Source organism: Vigna umbellata, chromosome 5 (assembly GCF_029865625.1).
Source record: "Vigna umbellata cultivar VRB3 chromosome 5, Vumbellata_1.0, whole genome shotgun sequence".
NCBI lineage: Eukaryota > Viridiplantae > Streptophyta > Magnoliopsida > Fabales > Fabaceae > Vigna > Vigna umbellata.
In genome coordinates this window covers 65,609,117-65,626,365 of record NC_142169.1, presented here as the reverse complement: position 1 = coordinate 65,626,365, position 17,249 = coordinate 65,609,117, and the positions used below count along the sequence as shown (strand labels likewise).

The following is a 17,249-nucleotide window of genomic DNA, read 5'->3' as shown; positions in this document are numbered from 1 at the left end:
AGATTTAAAATGAATAGAATACTCATAGACTATTTAAGACAGTTTTTTTTTTTGGAATCATCAAACTTATGAGAATATAAAGTCAGATGCTAGTGACTAATGTATGTTTTGTTTACGGTTTTCTAAGAGTGATTTTTTAGTTTCTTAATGTAATTGTAAGAGAATAATAATTTTTTAAGGTAAGCTCAGAAAGGCATGTATTAGATCGTATGCTTACGGATAAAGTCAAAATTTAAACATTAGTAAAGAAATTTGTTAAAAGAGCTTCCTAAAAATAGACATATATCTAGAAAACATTTTCACAATTGTTGTACGTATAGTAAGAGCATAAAATCATTAGACAAATGCTTAAGGTGTAAGGTAAAGAAAATATCTTTTCTAAAGTGTCAGTAATGATTAGGCAAACATTTTTACTGTTTTTTTTTCATCATTTATATTAAGAATATTTTTAGTGTGTGTGAGAATTATTTTTCAATCACATTCATCACTATGATCATGCTATTAATTGGTTCGAAATATCTAACAAAAGTTTTTTCTATTGCAGATGAAAAAAATAGTACTATACATTAGCTAACAAAAGCTTGTGAAGATCAGTAGGTGAGAAACCAAAAAATAGAGATTTTGAAGGAAGAATGAGATCCATGTTTTGGCATGAAGTGAGCAGAAACATTCACCTCAAGCTTCACATGAAGTGAGGGGACATCCAGCGAATATGTTTTTGTACTGTTGCCAACAAGACGAAACTAAACACAGCATCCAAATTCACATTCTTAGCATTTTAAACACTCATCCATATCCCAAGAAGCAAAACATCCAGCAATTATGTTTTCATGCACTTGCCAACAAATTCATTTCAGACAATTTACGTCGGTTTCATACACGTGTAACATGCTAACAAGTCAAGCTCTGCGCCCAAATTCACATTCTTCCTAAGTTCAATTTCAGCACAACAATGTAACACAAACAACTTCTGCCAAGTGTACAGGTATTCCCTTGTGTCTGCTATGCAAACATATTATTTCGAAGCTCGTATAAATTATAAATAATTATTAAAGCACAACTAATAAAGAGTTGTCATGAACAATATACAAAATCAGATCGCAAGATGATTCTCCAAAAAAAAGGTTTCGCTCCAAAGATCAAACATCTTTTTCTTTAAAATTAGCAAAATCTGAGAATTGAAACTCCTTTAGCTATCCAACAACACCACTACACCCAGGCATTCTCTCCATTCTCCTACTTTGCATGACTCTTCTAACTAATGATACATCCTCCCACCTTCCTGCATCTGCATATATGTTTGATAGGAGAACTTTACCACCGCCGTGAGATGGTGCCAACCCAGCCAAACCCTCTGCAGCCCTCTCTCCTATATGGACATTTCCATGAGTTCTACATGCCGCTAATAAAGTCCCCCATATCACAATGTCAGCCTTCATTGGCATGCTCCTTAACATTTCCTCAGCCTCTTCTAATAGACCAGCTCTGCCCAAAAGATCGACCATACAACCATAATGCTTGATATCTGGTTCCACATTATATACACTCTTCATGATTTTAAATATTCTTCGCCCAGGCTCCACCAGCCCGGCATGGCAACAAGCACTAAGAACTCCTATAAATGTAATTGCATTGGGTTTAATATTATACCTCTGCATACCAGAGAAAACCTCTAGGCACATGCTTGCATGTCCATGTGAAGCTAACCCACATATAATTGCGTTCCATGGACACACAGAAAAGGTTTTGTCTCGGTTCTGATTGAAAAATTGTAAGGCACTGTCGATGCTTCCACATTTAGAATACATATCAATTAGAGATGCACGTAAATTGTCATTCAATGGAATGGATTCATTACACATGTATTCGTGGGCCCATCTTCCTGCCTGCAATGAGCCCATGGAGGCAATTGCAGAGAATACACCCACCATGGTAACTTCATTTGGTTTGATCCCACTTGCTACCATTTTATGAAAGAGTTCAAGAGCCATTCGAGACTGGTCTGTTTGTGCGTAGCCAGAAATCATGGAACTCCATGAAAACACATCTCTTTCAGGCATCTCCTCAAAGATTTTCCTTGCTGGGTCCATCATTCCATTTTTTATGAATCCAGAAACAAGAGCATTCCACGATTCTAGGTGATCCTTTACACCCACTTCAAATTGCAAACAAGCAAGGTCCATCATCCCACAAGCTGCATAAAAATGGATGATGGTTGTCTGTATAAAATTGTAACAGTCAAAGCCTTTCTTGACAACTATTCCATGCAATTGCAAACCATCACCCATTGCATTCAGACGACCGCATGCTGAAACCAAATTCACAACCAAGATTTCATTAGGTGCAAGCCCAGTTCGTAGCATTGCACGATGCATCACCAAAGCTTCATGCAAACAGTTCATTAGGATATAACCATCAATCATTGTGCCCCAAGAAATCACATCCTTATCAGGAATTCTCTCAAACAATTCCCTGGCCATCTCAACAAGGCCTTCCTTTGCATACCCGTTTAACATTACATTCCACGAGACCACATTCACTTCAGGCATCTTGTCAAACAATCTTCTTGCTTCCCCTACACCTGAACAAAGACAGTACGCACGCATCAAATTCGTTGAAACAAGAACCAACCCCTCAAGAAACAACTTAATAGCCAACGCATGAATCATTTGACAATTCAAAATTTCACCAACATGTGAGTAAGCATATATTACATTCGCCAGGGTCAAATCATTAGGGACCACCCCATCCGACCTCATGTCCTTGAAAACCACAAGAGCTTCCCGAAAGCAGACATTTTGAACAAGACCCATTATCATGGTAGTGTAGGAGACACAACCTTTGTCAGGCATTCTGTCAAACAGTTTGCGGGCATTGTCCAATTGACCAGCTTTGACATACCCACGAACCATAATGTTACAGGAGACAGGATCCAACGTGGGACAAAACTCAAACAGAATTTGGGCATCATTAATGGAACCGCGTTTTGTGTACATGTTGATCAAACTGTTTTGAATGAAAGTATTTGAGTGGAGTCCGAGTTTTAATGCCAGAGAATGGAATTGGCGGCCCTGAACGGAGGAGGAACAGCATTTGAGTGCGGAAACCAATGCAAGCTCGCACTCGTAGTGATTCTGGTGAAGCCTCGCATTGCAGAAAATGCGAATGAAGTATTGTGGGTCCTGCACCTGTGGAGGGGCTTTGGAGGAAGTGGAAACGGAAAACCATCCTGATCTTTGTTTCGGGTTTAGCGATGGAAGTTCAGTCGAAAGAGGAAAGGGTAGAGATCGAGGTAAGGTTCTGAGTCTGAGACTCGCAGAAATGAACACCAACATGAGGCGCGACCATTAGACTCAAGATTCGATCATCTTTGTCTGCTGTTGAGAAATTCTAATTCCTTTTCAGGATTAAATATTTTCATTTCACGTTTAGGTTAAGGTTATTTTTCTTGTTCTCAAATTTGACTATTTAAATATATTAATTTAGAGAGAAAAACGCTTTTAGTTTCCATTTTCTTATTTCTTTGGTGCCTCAATAAGAGGTTAGATTAAAAAAACTAAAAATAAATATTTTTTAAATTAAAAAATTAAAAGATGAATTTAATTAAACTGAAAAGTGTAAAAAACTTTGAGCTATTTTAATCTCTATACTTATTATTTTTATTACTTTAGTCCTTATATTTTTAGTTTAATTAAATCTGTGTTAAATACATTTAATCTAATTATTTTTCGTTAGATTAGTATAAACATTAGTATCATATGTGTAAATGTCACGTATCTCAGATTGTAATATTTTTCTTTTTTAGAATTTTTTGTTAAGTCATTATTTTTAAAACAATCTTACTTACCATTTTCATAAAGTAATAAACATTCTTTCTCATTTTTATTTTTATATAAATATTCTACTATCTTATACTCATAATAAGTTAATACAGTTTATAATGTATTTTAAAACCTTTTGATTTTAATTTTTTATGTTTTAGTATAATTTTTTACATGGCTAATATATAATAATTAAATCATTCGATTTTTTATACTTTTATAATTTTCCATGTAAGTTTAAGTCAATATATTATTTTCAAATAAAATAAAAAGATAAGTGTCATTCGTTAAAGGAAAACATAAGAAACAAATAGTGTCATTTACTAAAAACAAACAGTGAATGTCTATTTACAAACTATAAGAGATTTGAGTATATTTTATTGAAAACTTCAGAAGAGATTATTTTCTATTAAAGCGAATATGAATGCTATTTAGTATTATATTATATGGGTAAGGGTAATTTATCCATAAAAATATTATCCATTATAGAAGACAAGTGTTTTTCAAGGAAATATCAATTATTACAGGCAAAAATATTCCTTATACGGTTTTATCACACTATTTTACCAAACGTGTTATCTTTAGACCGAAATGTCATCTTGTCGACATTTAGATTATTCTAGACGTTGAAAATAACATTAACTATTTATATGAATAATGAACATACTTGTATTGACTCAATTTTAAAAATGATAAGAAATATATTAGACAAACTTTTCCATTTATTTAATGACTGATATATATAAATTAATAAAGCGCTAAAATCCTCTCTATCACTACTTCTAAAACACTTCCTTATCAGTAAAAAAAGTACCAGATTAAAAAAATTTAGACCCACATACAGTTCACTCAATAGGAGAAAATTTATTTATAGGTTTTCAAATTAATAATCAGGGAAAAAGCGAGTTGGAAACTAAAAGCACACAGTTTCTTGCAGGGTAGAGGGTCCAAAAACGGATTTAGCAGTTTCAAAGGTGTAATGAAACATAAAAGTCCACGTTTGGTACAATCACGATATTGACATCATGAACTAGTCCATCTATGGCCTGAGCATCCATTTCAATCCATAATGTATAGTTTCGAGGAGTAAGCAATTTTAGGACATCTACAATTAATGAAATGCGTCGATGATGAATAACATATTTATTGCAGTTAATCCTGTACGATCCTTCCAAACTTTATATAGACTACTAGATTGTGCAGATATAAGGAAGGATTGTTAAGACCAGATTGCTATTTTTTTCTCTTAAAAAAAAAATGGTTCTAATCAGTAGTTTTTCCAGTTAATGAGAACCGGAGAAAGATATAAATGAGATGCCAGGTATGAAAACATCAGTCAATCAACGATGATCTCCTCCATTAAGAGTAGCACTGGGTTGGGTCCTGCTCAAATCATTAAAACCAGAAGTTCAGATTTACCAGTCAAAAAGTTATTCAAGTCCATCAAACAAAACTTCAAGCATGCAATTCAACTAGGTAACATTTGGCCCAACTGTTAACCCCTTAAATGAATAAATTCCTCCAATTGCCTTTTGTAGAAGCGCAGTTTCTTAGCATTATATTAAAGAAATAAAGTGTTTTTACATTCTAGAGTTTCTTTAAAGTTTTAGTAAGTCCGTCTTTTTCAGGAGAAAAGAAACCAAGTTGGCCAAATGCATAGGGGATAGCCAATGATTTCCGGAACAGATAAAAGTTTTAAGATGTCCACAACTTGGATTCAGTGGGGGATAACAACAGAAACTTAAACAGTAAAGTTTATGAGAGAAAAAAATAAAAATAAGACAATTTCAAAAAGTAATTTACCAACAAACTTCATAGTCAAATGCAGGACAAGATGATAATCAGTAACAAGCACATGTTGATAATTATTACACGTTTATACTAATTCGGAAAACAATGATTATAGAACATAGGAAACACAGTCTAGGCTTCATGCTTTTGTACCAAAGTTTCTAGTGTCACCAATAATTGTAATGTTAATAATTAGTGAAAAATATAAAATTGTGAGAGAATCAAATCAAATTTCGAAAACCAGCTGTTTACGTTTGAGGTTACAACATTTCTAACTGGTGAAGGTAAGAACAAAGACAAAAACAGGCCCATAGGAGACCAGAGTAGCATATTATAGACGTCTCAAAGCCCCAACTTCTTCCATAGGTAAGGTAACATAGCCCTCTACAAGGCACCCACCTATTGAACAAACAGTTAAGACCCATTTCCAAAGTGATCACAACCAATAGGCATATTAGTCAACTTACAGATAAAGTAATACACACTGTGCAACCAATTATTTATATCTAATATAGGCTAAGTCAGATTATATTGAACAGTTATTTAGCTATAACGTTATGTTGGGCATAATAAATAGTGAAATGTAGTTCGTAGATAGCTTTGTTGAGCAAAATCCAGGAGGACTAATAAAAGCCAGTGTACCACTACAAGCTTCTATTATTGCCGTCATAATTGCAATATTGTATGATGAATGGAAACTGACTGATATAAGATCCTAACCTTTTTGAAAAATAAAGAGGAGTGATAACAACACACTCTACACTCATTCTACTGTTGGCTAAAATTTAATGATGATCACAAATTTTGGAGAATTTTATTTCTTAATGAGTCTCTCCTAATTCTAAAGTGGGACCTACCAAATTTTTTATTTTGAACAAATTCCAGTCAGTAATAAAGGGAGTATTGTTATCATCCCTCATGTACAAACCAATGATATAACGACGACGACGACAAAATACACGGATATGATACCACGCACATTTAACATTGATACAATGCGTATCTAACACGGCGATAAGATGACACTATATTTGCAAAATACCTATTAAAAAAATTTAAAAATATATAAAAATTCATAAAAGACAAAAAATATATAACAACAATTGTGAAAATCCAAACTAAAATCATAAATAAATTATAAATTATATAACATTGTCATCATAAATTTTTTCTATTATTTACATACAGAAAAAAACACAATCAGTATTACTTTTTTAGAATAATTCGTAAATAAAGAGAACAATTTCCCTCTTTGTTTTACGTAGAGACCATGCTTTATGTTTCTATATTACACATATAAACGTTTCAAAAGCTTGGACACTTCATCAAAGGTTTGGATACTCTATAGATGTATCAATTAAATATCCTAGAGTATAGGTATCACATCTGTACTGGACACGAATACATGAAGCAACTTATAGTACCGGTGTTTCTGGGAGCTCGCAATTTATGTGATACTAAAGCGATTTGTGAGATACAATAAACAATTCAAACTCACAACACCCAGTGGCCATCACGACTCACATCGTCAAGCTTCTAAATCGTATCGTATTGTGTGATACTAACTCCCATCCATCTATGTACTAGACCAAACAACATTACAGATTTTACACTATTCGAAAATGCGATTACCTCAAATTATAACACAATTACCAAAAGTAGATTGTCTTGTTAGTTGGACTACTAGTCCAAACTACGTTGTGTATACAACAATAACAAAATGATCTCTATGCGCATATGAAAAACCTCTTTACAGGGATCCCTTGATATATCTCAGATTTCTACCCATAACTAAATAACACTACTTACAACAAACAAAATATAAAATCCCTTCATTCAGTTCCCAACTATTCTCCAACATCCTCCAGTAGTAGATTAATATTTGGGTCCATCAAAATGTCAATTGGCTTGCAATCCAGCATACCCGTTTATTCCAAACTTCCTTTGAGATATACAAGTGCTTGCCCTGCTAAGCTACCTTCATTTCAAAAAATGCTACAACCATCCTAGCTTTTGATAATGTCAACTTCAACATATACAACCAAGTAAATAATTGGTAGATGAACATTTTAGAAGCAGCTTTCTATTTCGCTGTGATCCATAATCTACTAAATCTCCCAAACAAAGCATCGAGTAAAAACCATAAGGGTAAGACAAGAAAGCTTACAACATGCGCAACAAATATGTTAAACATAATGTACTCCTGGACCACCATGACTATGCACTTCACAACCAAGGAAGAAACTGAATTTGAAGATTCACCACTTATATATGAAGCATGAACTAATTTGCAGTCGTGCCTCTTGAGCAGAAACTCAAATTAGACAATGAATAAAATCCTCGGCCAAACTGAATATTAGGGGCTGTCAGCATTTGGTTCCAGACAGAATCATTACTCTAATGAAGATCATAAAGAACATAGGTCATGCAAACACTATTAAGTCTAGCCACACTCACTGGTTATTATTGTATTAAGACATAACAAAGGGGCATCATCGGTCATCTCGAGGGTGGTCATAAATTCAATGGATATAATTTGAAAACATGCTCCAAGCCTTCTTCCATATCACATAGAATGTGGCATAGCAACAATAGTGACTCACCAGATATCCATAAGAGTATGACAAGTTGACAGTCTGCTTATTCAGAATCTCTGCACACATTTTTATGGATTTCTACTGATTCTGGACAACATGATCATAAAGTATTTGTACCATGAAACCAAATCTTGATAAATGGAGATCATGTATTTCTTATAATAAGTTTTCCCGATAAAAAAACTGCTCTTGTTGAAAAAGACAAAGAACACCTCACACCAGGCCCTCACTTGAGGATCCAGAGTCACTGGACGTAGCACTAATCTAATTGAGAAACACACGAATTTGAGGACCAGATAGCAACATCCGGACAGGAGCCAAACAACAGGCCCTTAAGAGAGCCAAACAGCATCAAACAACACAGAAACAACCACAAAAACAGATTATTACAGCACAAAGAGAGAACCCTTAAATAGAGAACAAAGTCCAAACTATAACAAAATAAAAAGAGGCACCAACAAACCAGGCAAGGAAAGCAGCAGTCTTCTAGCATCAAAAAGGCAGCGCATCAACAAACAGCTGCATGTGAGTGTCAGACGGCTGAGCAAGCAACTGTGCTATGGGGTATGACCAGATAGAAAGACATGATACTAAAGAAAGTGAACTGTTCCGCAATGGGAGAGGCTGAGAAGGTGAACTGAACTAAAAAATCTATGGCACCAACACATGAATTGAAACAGAAATCAGGGACAAGGATTTCGAAGAAAACTTGATTGGGTGGTATATATATACTTATACATGTGTGAGTGTGTTTGTGTGTGTAGAGAGAGAGAGAGAGAGATTGTAGAAAGCTTTTATATCTCTTTCTCACAATTAGGGTAAGAATATTATAAGGTCTACGGATATTCAGCTTAGTTGCGTACAACAAAAAAGAAAACAATTACAATGAAGACAATCAGATATTCCAGTCCATATCTCATACAATCTCAAACAATGTTAATCTCAATACTAAGTACTGCCAACAATTAATAAGAGTCACAGCCACTCTGGGAGAAAGTTAGATTCTGCAGTCTACACGCGCATGCTATCTCATCTAATCCTATACAGTGAATTCTAAGAGCCCCCAGATCTTTCACTTAAATCCTCCGTAAGGCAGACTGCTATCCCCAAATCAGAATATCAAGCGCTAGAAGAATCAATTACTTCAACAAATAAATGGCTAAAGACTTTAACCGGCCTTTTACTTCGGCAGCAAAAGGCATCCCATGTATGTCTGTACAACTTAAACGCAACTCAGAAATACGAACACACGGAAACTCACTCGGCGACACCGAATCCGAAACACAGAATCAACAAACTAACAGTATTCACCATTATAACCTACATGAATCAATATAATTTTCCAAGCCCGTAAAACGAAACAGATCTGCAACTCGATCTAAAGGTTACACAACAAAGCGGTTGCAAAGGCATAAGAAGAGAAAGGAAGAAACGAACCTCTTATGGCGTTTGCCCTTTTTTGGACCGGAGGCCTCGAGTTTGGCCACGGGGCAGCCGCAGGGCGCCCGGAAGAGCAAGAGGGCGCGTCCGTTAGGAGGAGCCATCTTGCGGAGTTCAGAGCGGAGACACTCGTAATCGGGGTTGGCCTCGGTGCCGCCCTTCCAAGGCAGGCGGTCAATTTCAGCAGAGGCATCAGGGGAGGGAGCGGAGCCGAAGCGGTGAATCTGCAAATCGAACTCCATGGCCTTCTTGAGGCCCTTGCATCCGGAGCGCTGACAGCGGCGGGATCGGGGGCCGCAGCAGAAGTCGGCGGCGGCAAGGGAGAGGGCGAAAAAGAGGAAGAAGGGGAGGAGGTAGGAGAGAGGGAGGGAGGGAAGGAGGAGGGAGAGGGAATGGAAGATGTATGAGAAATAGGAGGAGAGGAGGAAGGCCCCTGAGAAGAGGACGAGGAGCAGAATGAGAAGGTCCAAGGTTGCCGAGGGAGAGTGCTTGCAGTTGCACACATTGTTGTGATTATGGTTATTGCTATGGCTATGGCTATGACTGTGGCTATGGTTATGGTTATGGCTATGGCTATGGTTTTTGTTATTCACATTGCACTGAACCATCATCCCTCTGCTCATTCCCAATCCCACCTCCTCCGCTTCCTCTTGCACCATCTTCATCTTCGTCTTCATCTTCTTCTTCTTCTTTACCTCAACCCAACAACACTCTTCTTTTCTTTCCCTCTTTTTCTTACTACTCCAACCAACACCATATTATTATTAACTATAACTTTATTTCTCACCAATGTTTCAATCAAATATAAATTTCAACGTTTATAAATCAAATATAAAAATACTTTTTCGATTAATAAATTAATAGTTCTGTCAAACTTCTTAATAATACAAACTTACAAAAGCATATAAAAATATTTTTCGATTAATTATCTGTCCATTATATTTGTAAACTATGAAAATTAAATTGACGGGTTGATCTGTTTGACCAATAATTTTTTATATGCAAATACGTGAAATACGTGCTAAAATTTTGTATCGTTGTTAATAATTCGTATTAAACAAAATTATGTTTCATACGGAGAGTATACTTGTTCTTTTGTGAAAAAAAAAATATCAAATTTGAATTTAAGTTTTAAATCAAACTCAATTATAAAAGATTAAAAAAGAAATTTAAACCTTCTTTCAATTGGGATATTTATAAACGATAAACATATGACATCACCTTCAATGAAATTCTTTATTTTAAAGTTGAGGACCTACCCAGAAGAAATAAAAATATCACACTAAATTTATTTAGAAGAGACAAAAACATGAGATCACTTGCACTGGTTGATTTAAATAGGGATCTTTTAAGAAATATCTATATTTTTTGTCAACGACCTTCATAAATAAGATTAACAAAGGCTCTTCTCACGAGTTTTGATAACAATTTATTTATGTGAATTAAATTTAACGCATTTTCTTAAAGTTTATTCAATACTATTAAATGAAGGAATCCACTTTGTTGTAAGGCAGGCTCTTTTTGTTCATTATATAAATTTTGAAGCTCTGACAATGGCTCCTTAAACAATCAAGCTATCGTCATCCTCGTAAAAATGAAAATAATTTTAAAAAGTGATAGTTGGTTATAAAAAAATGATTAAAAAATTAGTGGGAAAAAGGTTTACATGATAGGTAAAAAATTCTAAAACGTACTTTAAATATGAATACATAACTCAGCGAGGAAGAGCGGTTGAATGTTATGAGTTTGTTGAAATTTCAAAATTACCAAGCAGGGATTTTGTGAATTTGACGCGTTGATGAATGGTCTTGATTTGGTGTGGGCGGTGGCTATGAATGAAAAGTCACATTTTTCGTGAAGTTATTTATATTTGACGGATTTAGATTCAGCATTCTACATAATCAAACAAACAAGATGAACTTTGAAAAATGCAATAAACTGTATTACATTACATATCTGATGAAGGGGTGAATCTATACATATATCATGTATTGAAAGCAACACACAACATTACCAAGATGAAGAGACAATAAAACCGAAACAACATCGTAGTAGTAGTAGTTTACAATGAGATAACTATGCAAATTCACGATCAGGGAAGAGCAAAGGAGCCGAGAGAGTCCAGATATACAATGCAGCAGTGACCCACTCGGTGCCGATTCGAACCCATACCGAGGTCCAACCAACATCTATGAGATCTGATCTCTCTGATGTGCTGGTCCATCCAGAAAGAAGCATGGCTGAATACATGCTAGCCAGGGCAAATATTAGGTGGAAGAATGAATACGAATAGCTAACGGGTCGTGCTTCCTTTTCCTCCTTCTTTGTCTTTCCTTCTTCTACTTCTTCAATAAGTGGTTTGCTTTCTCCTGAAATATGTAACACCAAAACATTTTAGAATTTGCCTATTCATTCAATCTTATTTTAGAAAGTTTAATCGTTAATAGTAGTGAAGTGATCAGACTGTATGTAATGTGTTATTGCTATCAATAAAATAACGTTCTTTCCTTGGTTAACATCAAATCATAGACAAGTTTCTGAAGTTGTTAAGGTAAAATTTTAGTTAACAACACAGACATCATAAGATAAGAGATCATAAAGGATACCGAACGAGTTTTATTACCAACTTTAGGTGATGATGGTGGTGATAAGAATGTCTTGGAAGATCCAGCACGAAGGGCAGAATACAGCACTGATAGCACTGTTGTTAGCATGCCAAGAACGAGGGTACCTGTGCTCACAGCTCTGGACTTGTTGAGACCATTGCATTCATAGTCACGAGGTTCGCTAGAAAGACCCGTGTAGCACACATAAGCACAGTAAAGGGAAATCACAGATGCAGGCAACAAGCTTCCATTCACCTGTTTTTGCACTTCGGATATTACTTACTTTTTCAATATTAATACCCAAATGCAGATTGATGAAACCGTAGACCACACTCCTTGTGGCTACCAAATATAATTCCATTAAGAAAATAGAACGGGATTATTCCAAGTAATTTCCTGATCTTATTATCTCAACCCACCTAACCAATCTTCCACAATAACGGGTATCAACTAGCATCCTCCATCAATAAGGAAATATTACTAGAGTTAGGTTATAGACAAATGAAAACTAAGACAAGTAATATAGAATATACTAGCATCCTTAAATAATATAACACCCATTCTCAATCTATGTTTTCCAGACAATAATATTACAGGGCAGAGAAAGAAAGAAATAAAATCTCTTATTTGTGGGTGAATAATAATATGATAACTAATGTTTCATTAAAAAAGGCTAGATACCAGAATCTTATCTAATTTGTACACTCAAAAATAATTTTGCTCTAATTGGTAAGATAGATATGTTAACAAGGTATTACCTGCTGGAAATACCCCTGATCAAAACTCATTACATCTGCCATTTTTCAATTTTACATATACAAAAAATCTGGAGAGTTATTTGAAAGGGAAAAAGAGGGTTGAAGAGGGGAATCTTGAGTTGTTAGATATGACCTTACAATCACTCCTACAAATAAATATTGCCAGAAAAAAGGCACAAAGCAACAGATACATTTAAACATGACATGCGCCCATAAAAGAGAAAGACATGTGGCATTCATTAAAAGAACTATATTTCAGATGATGTTTCTTTCATGACATTGACTCGTCAACATTAAGATACATCTTCCAAATTTTTACCAGTGCATCATTGTTTTATGTATAGTTTGCTTGGTAATTGTCAATTAACAACTCATTCAGAGAGCTAATAATTTCAATCACTAAGAGCATTTCTAGTCTTTACCTTAGGATGCAAGGCGATAATGGCAAACACAAAAGCAAGAATCATGGTCATGACAAGGAAGAAGATGTTGATGCTACAATCATATCCAGCAGGGTTGAACCAAATGAAAAGGAGACCTGACACTGTAAATGCTGCAATGTAGCATCCGACTGATACTGCAAGTAAAGCAATATACCTAACCAACAAAAATTATTAGAGCAATGGAGAACATTAAAATTATGGAGACAGAAATTCTGCATACCATTTCTGTTCATCTTTCTCAACCCATGCATCATTCCAAGAGTGAGTAAAATCAAGTAAGATTATCACTTGAATCAATAAAAACAAGCCAGCCCCAAATTTTGCTATGAATCCTGTAAATATTACAGATATGCTCATGTCAATTTTAAATTAGGCTTCCCATTAGATTAAAATAAAAATCTGAGAAAAGAACGCATTCAGAACTCAGACCTCCCATGCAGTTCTATATAGGTACGATAAGCAATTAGACAGCAGAATAAATCACACTAACAAGATGAAAACCTTTAACAAAACAGATTCCTATACATCCAATAGTAAAACCTGAAAATGAGGAGATTAGTTTGTTGCTATTAAAATGATTACATTTGCGAAAATACAACTTGCAATCCCCTCCTCAGCTAACATTTGGGTTAGATTTAGACTCAATCGATTTTCAGTGTAATGTCAAAATTTAACCAGTCTTAGCATTGGGCCACCGGCTATATGGGGGGCTATTTTTGGGATTTCAATTTTCAAAAATGAATTCTTAAGCTGTAAATGTACGGAAACTTTTAAAGATGACTTGGATTTAGAGATGACTATTCATGACTCTCATCTGGGATACTTTTGCTTGTTGGTATTTACTCTTATGTTTTCTTTAAGATACCTGAGACTTTTTAATGTTTTATGAATGTCGTTAATTTTTAATAATTTTTATCATTTTTGAGAACTTATATGCATAAAATAAACAATAAACATGTTCAAAATAGTACCTATCTCGCTATGGCAATTTTGGAGACAGTCACTGCATTCCACTATCAAGACTTAAAACTGCAGGGGCAAAGTGTTATGATGTGTCACACTAGTCATTTAGTGAGAAATATCACCTTATAGGCCTCGCCCAATCTTCTTTAAGGTTTGAATTAGGCCCAATTCAATTCCAACAATAGGTTTTAAAAAGTGAACTTTAAGTCTAATTCATCCTCATAAAAATTAATTTGGTAAGATGAACTTTACACTTACATATATATTATAATTTGACCATATCTCTAATTGAATTGGGATCTCTAACAAACATCCCCATGCCTAAGACATAGCACGTGGAAATAAAGGGAGACCCGATAAATTCAACAAACTTTGTTAGAATAAACCCTTAATAAGCTCTAATGTAATCTTAAAAAGTAATGTTTAAGTCTAACTTAATCTCACAAAACTAATCTCATAAGAAGAGATTCATACCCACCTATATATTGTAATTTAGTTATATCTCTGATTAATGTGGAATCTCCAATAATAGCAAAGCACATCTTATTCTCCTTGAAACAAACCAATTTAAGCTAAGTTGATCCCGAACCTTTCTTTTTAAGTCCAGCGTCCACAATATACAAGGGGCAAAAGAACAAAGCAATGACCCAGAAGAAAATGAATTTGATTTAAATGTAATATAAGTGTAAAACAATTTTGAGCCTGCGTCAAATTATATGCTGCCATATATGTAACCAACTAGATATACCATGTAGGTGTTGACAAAGTTAGACTTATTAAATTAAATGTCAAGATAGGTAGATAGGCTGAAATAGTTTTACAATGAGAATGCATCCAAATGAAACTCAAACAAAAATTGTGATAGGTGTTGGGGGAGATGGGGTTATAAACATCTGGAATTCAGTTTCAGGGTCATGAAATATTGCCAGAAAACCTCTCTAAGAACTACTTTTCAATTTAAAATACAGTTTGCCTGAACTGAATGATTCTAGTCAGACTGCATATTCAATCACCAATGCCACTAAGAATTGACAGCAAGAAAGTAAAGCCTACAAAACATACCATATACTAATATTATGACATCGGGAAGGAAGAATGAAAGGACCAGAAGCAAAAGCCAGATCGCTATTTTTGCAGTCCAACCACCATGGTGCCATGAATCACGCTTGTCATTCTGGTCTTTCACACCAATCATAATAAGGGCTAGGAAACCAAAGAACAAGAAATTTCCCAAGCTCACTCGAAGAACTGCTTGTACTTGATACCATTCGTCTGTGTGGGTATCGGATGCACCTATCCCTGTATTTAAGAATTAATATACCACTACCACATTATAAAGGAAAAATATTCAATATTCATTCCACGCACCATGTAGCTTTTTCTGGCAGTGTAGAAACTCAACACACCTTATAATAATAATGATAATAATAAAACACTTCTTAAAATATTATCAAAACCAACATACACTTCATATTTTTCTATGTTTCCATTTGAAAAAAAATTCAACCTTTTATCTGATAACTTGAATCATAAAACTAAACACGAGGAGAATGAGGCTGCCCACGAATACAAAATCAACCTCTCAATTCAGAAGGAGTACGACTGCTAGCTACTCATTCACTAACAATCTTTTTCTTACACAATCTCTTTTAATGATTGAAATTTGTTAGAAACAACGACACTATTTTCTTACACATTCTCTAATATTGATTAAAATTTATTAGGAACGAAAAAATCACAAGTGGAGTTCACTAAATATGAAGCAGAACCTAAAAAATTACGAGATTTCCAATAAATTTCAGGTAATGGTAGAGATTGTGTAAGAGAGCATATTGCTATCATTTCTCATCAAAAGTATGCATTCCAATTCTGAAAAGGCTAGGGCATGAATATGAAGTAAGAGTGATCCATTTAATCCTTCTTGAACCGTGATGAACACAAATACCCCAATGGGAAATTAAGATGAAAGTTGAAAGATTTATAAAGGGAATGGAAAGTACATGGGAACTTCTCCAAAAGGGGTGCTCCAACTTCTCTGAGGATCCACGAAGCGACGAGAGATGCACCGAAGAGACCGCAGTAACCGATTCTAGCGGATTTTTGGGAGATGCAAGATGCAGTAGAGGTACAGAGACCACAGGCCAGAGACGCGCAGCAAGAAAAACAACACGACATGATGACGACGACGACGACGATTGTTTGTTGAGGCAGATAAATCCTCTTCTTCACGCTTTCTCTCTCCTTTCACAGTGGCGACAATCGATTTCTGTTGGATTCAACGGACAGTGCTTCTGTTCACAGTATAAAACATTTGATAAAACATAATTAAAATAATTCCTAAAATTAATTATACTTTGTCCTTTTTTTTCTTATTATCAACTGATCAAAGTTTATGTGAAAAAAAAAATCCAACTTTGATTCTTAAAAAATAAACTAAAGTTATTAACTGCTTCTACTTTCTTTCTTTTTTGTACATTTTAAAGCCGAAATAAATTCACTCAAATACAAGTGACTAATCAGAGTTAGATATAGAATATGTATAAATATGATTTAATGATAAATAGTGTCTCAATTATTTTCTTTTTGGTTATAAAAACCTTTAGTTCAAAGGATAATATAAAAAATAAACTAACAAATAATGCATCTAAGAAATTTCATCTTTTTCATCCGCGTTTACATTATAATTTGGATATTCGCTTTATATAAAAACTTTTTAAGAAGTATACCACTTTTCATTACATTGTGCTATGTTTTTCAGATTAAGCATTTAATTTCGTTATCTTTTACAGCATCATCATCACCTAAATAAAGTTTTTAATTTGATTGTAAA

General features: G+C 34.7%; 3 protein-coding genes across 4 annotated transcripts; all 3 read right to left on the bottom strand.

Annotated features, from left to right (window-relative positions):
- Positions 1-1,000: 1,000 nt before the first annotated feature.
- On the bottom strand, positions 1,001-3,404 carry MEF18 (mitochondrial editing factor 18). The gene has a single exon (XM_047306622.2). It carries the CDS (start codon positions 3,333-3,335, stop codon positions 1,194-1,196), a length of 2,142 nt encoding a protein of 713 aa, XP_047162578.1. The 5' UTR covers positions 3,336-3,404; the 3' UTR covers positions 1,001-1,193.
- A 1,356-nt stretch (positions 3,405-4,760) lies between these two features.
- Positions 4,761-10,449, bottom strand: LOC124832425 (uncharacterized protein At5g19025-like). Of its 2 annotated transcripts, none has more exons than XM_047306636.2 (2): positions 9,647-10,444; positions 4,761-5,204 (listed from the first exon to the last, which is right to left on the bottom strand). In XM_047306636.2, the coding sequence occupies exons 1-2, from the start codon at positions 10,324-10,326 to the stop codon at positions 5,162-5,164; spliced, it is 723 nt and encodes a 240-aa protein (XP_047162592.1). In that variant the 5' UTR covers positions 10,327-10,444; the 3' UTR covers positions 4,761-5,161. The 2 variants fall into 2 exon arrangements, with proteins under 2 accessions (XP_047162592.1, XP_087948126.1); XM_088092000.1 differs by lacking the exon at positions 4,761-5,204 and adding an exon at positions 5,662-6,011 and having other exon boundaries at positions 9,647-10,449.
- Positions 10,450-11,547: 1,098 nt separating this feature from the next.
- LOC124832449 (Serinc-domain containing serine and sphingolipid biosynthesis protein) lies at positions 11,548-16,710 on the bottom strand. The gene is made up of 6 exons (XM_047306651.2): positions 16,420-16,710; positions 15,482-15,718; positions 13,677-13,788; positions 13,436-13,610; positions 12,273-12,510; positions 11,548-12,018 (listed from the first exon to the last, which is right to left on the bottom strand). Exons 1-6 carry the CDS (start codon positions 16,592-16,594, stop codon positions 11,726-11,728), a joined length of 1,230 nt encoding a protein of 409 aa, XP_047162607.1. The 5' UTR covers positions 16,595-16,710; the 3' UTR covers positions 11,548-11,725.
- Between the last annotated feature and the right edge of the window lie 539 nt (positions 16,711-17,249).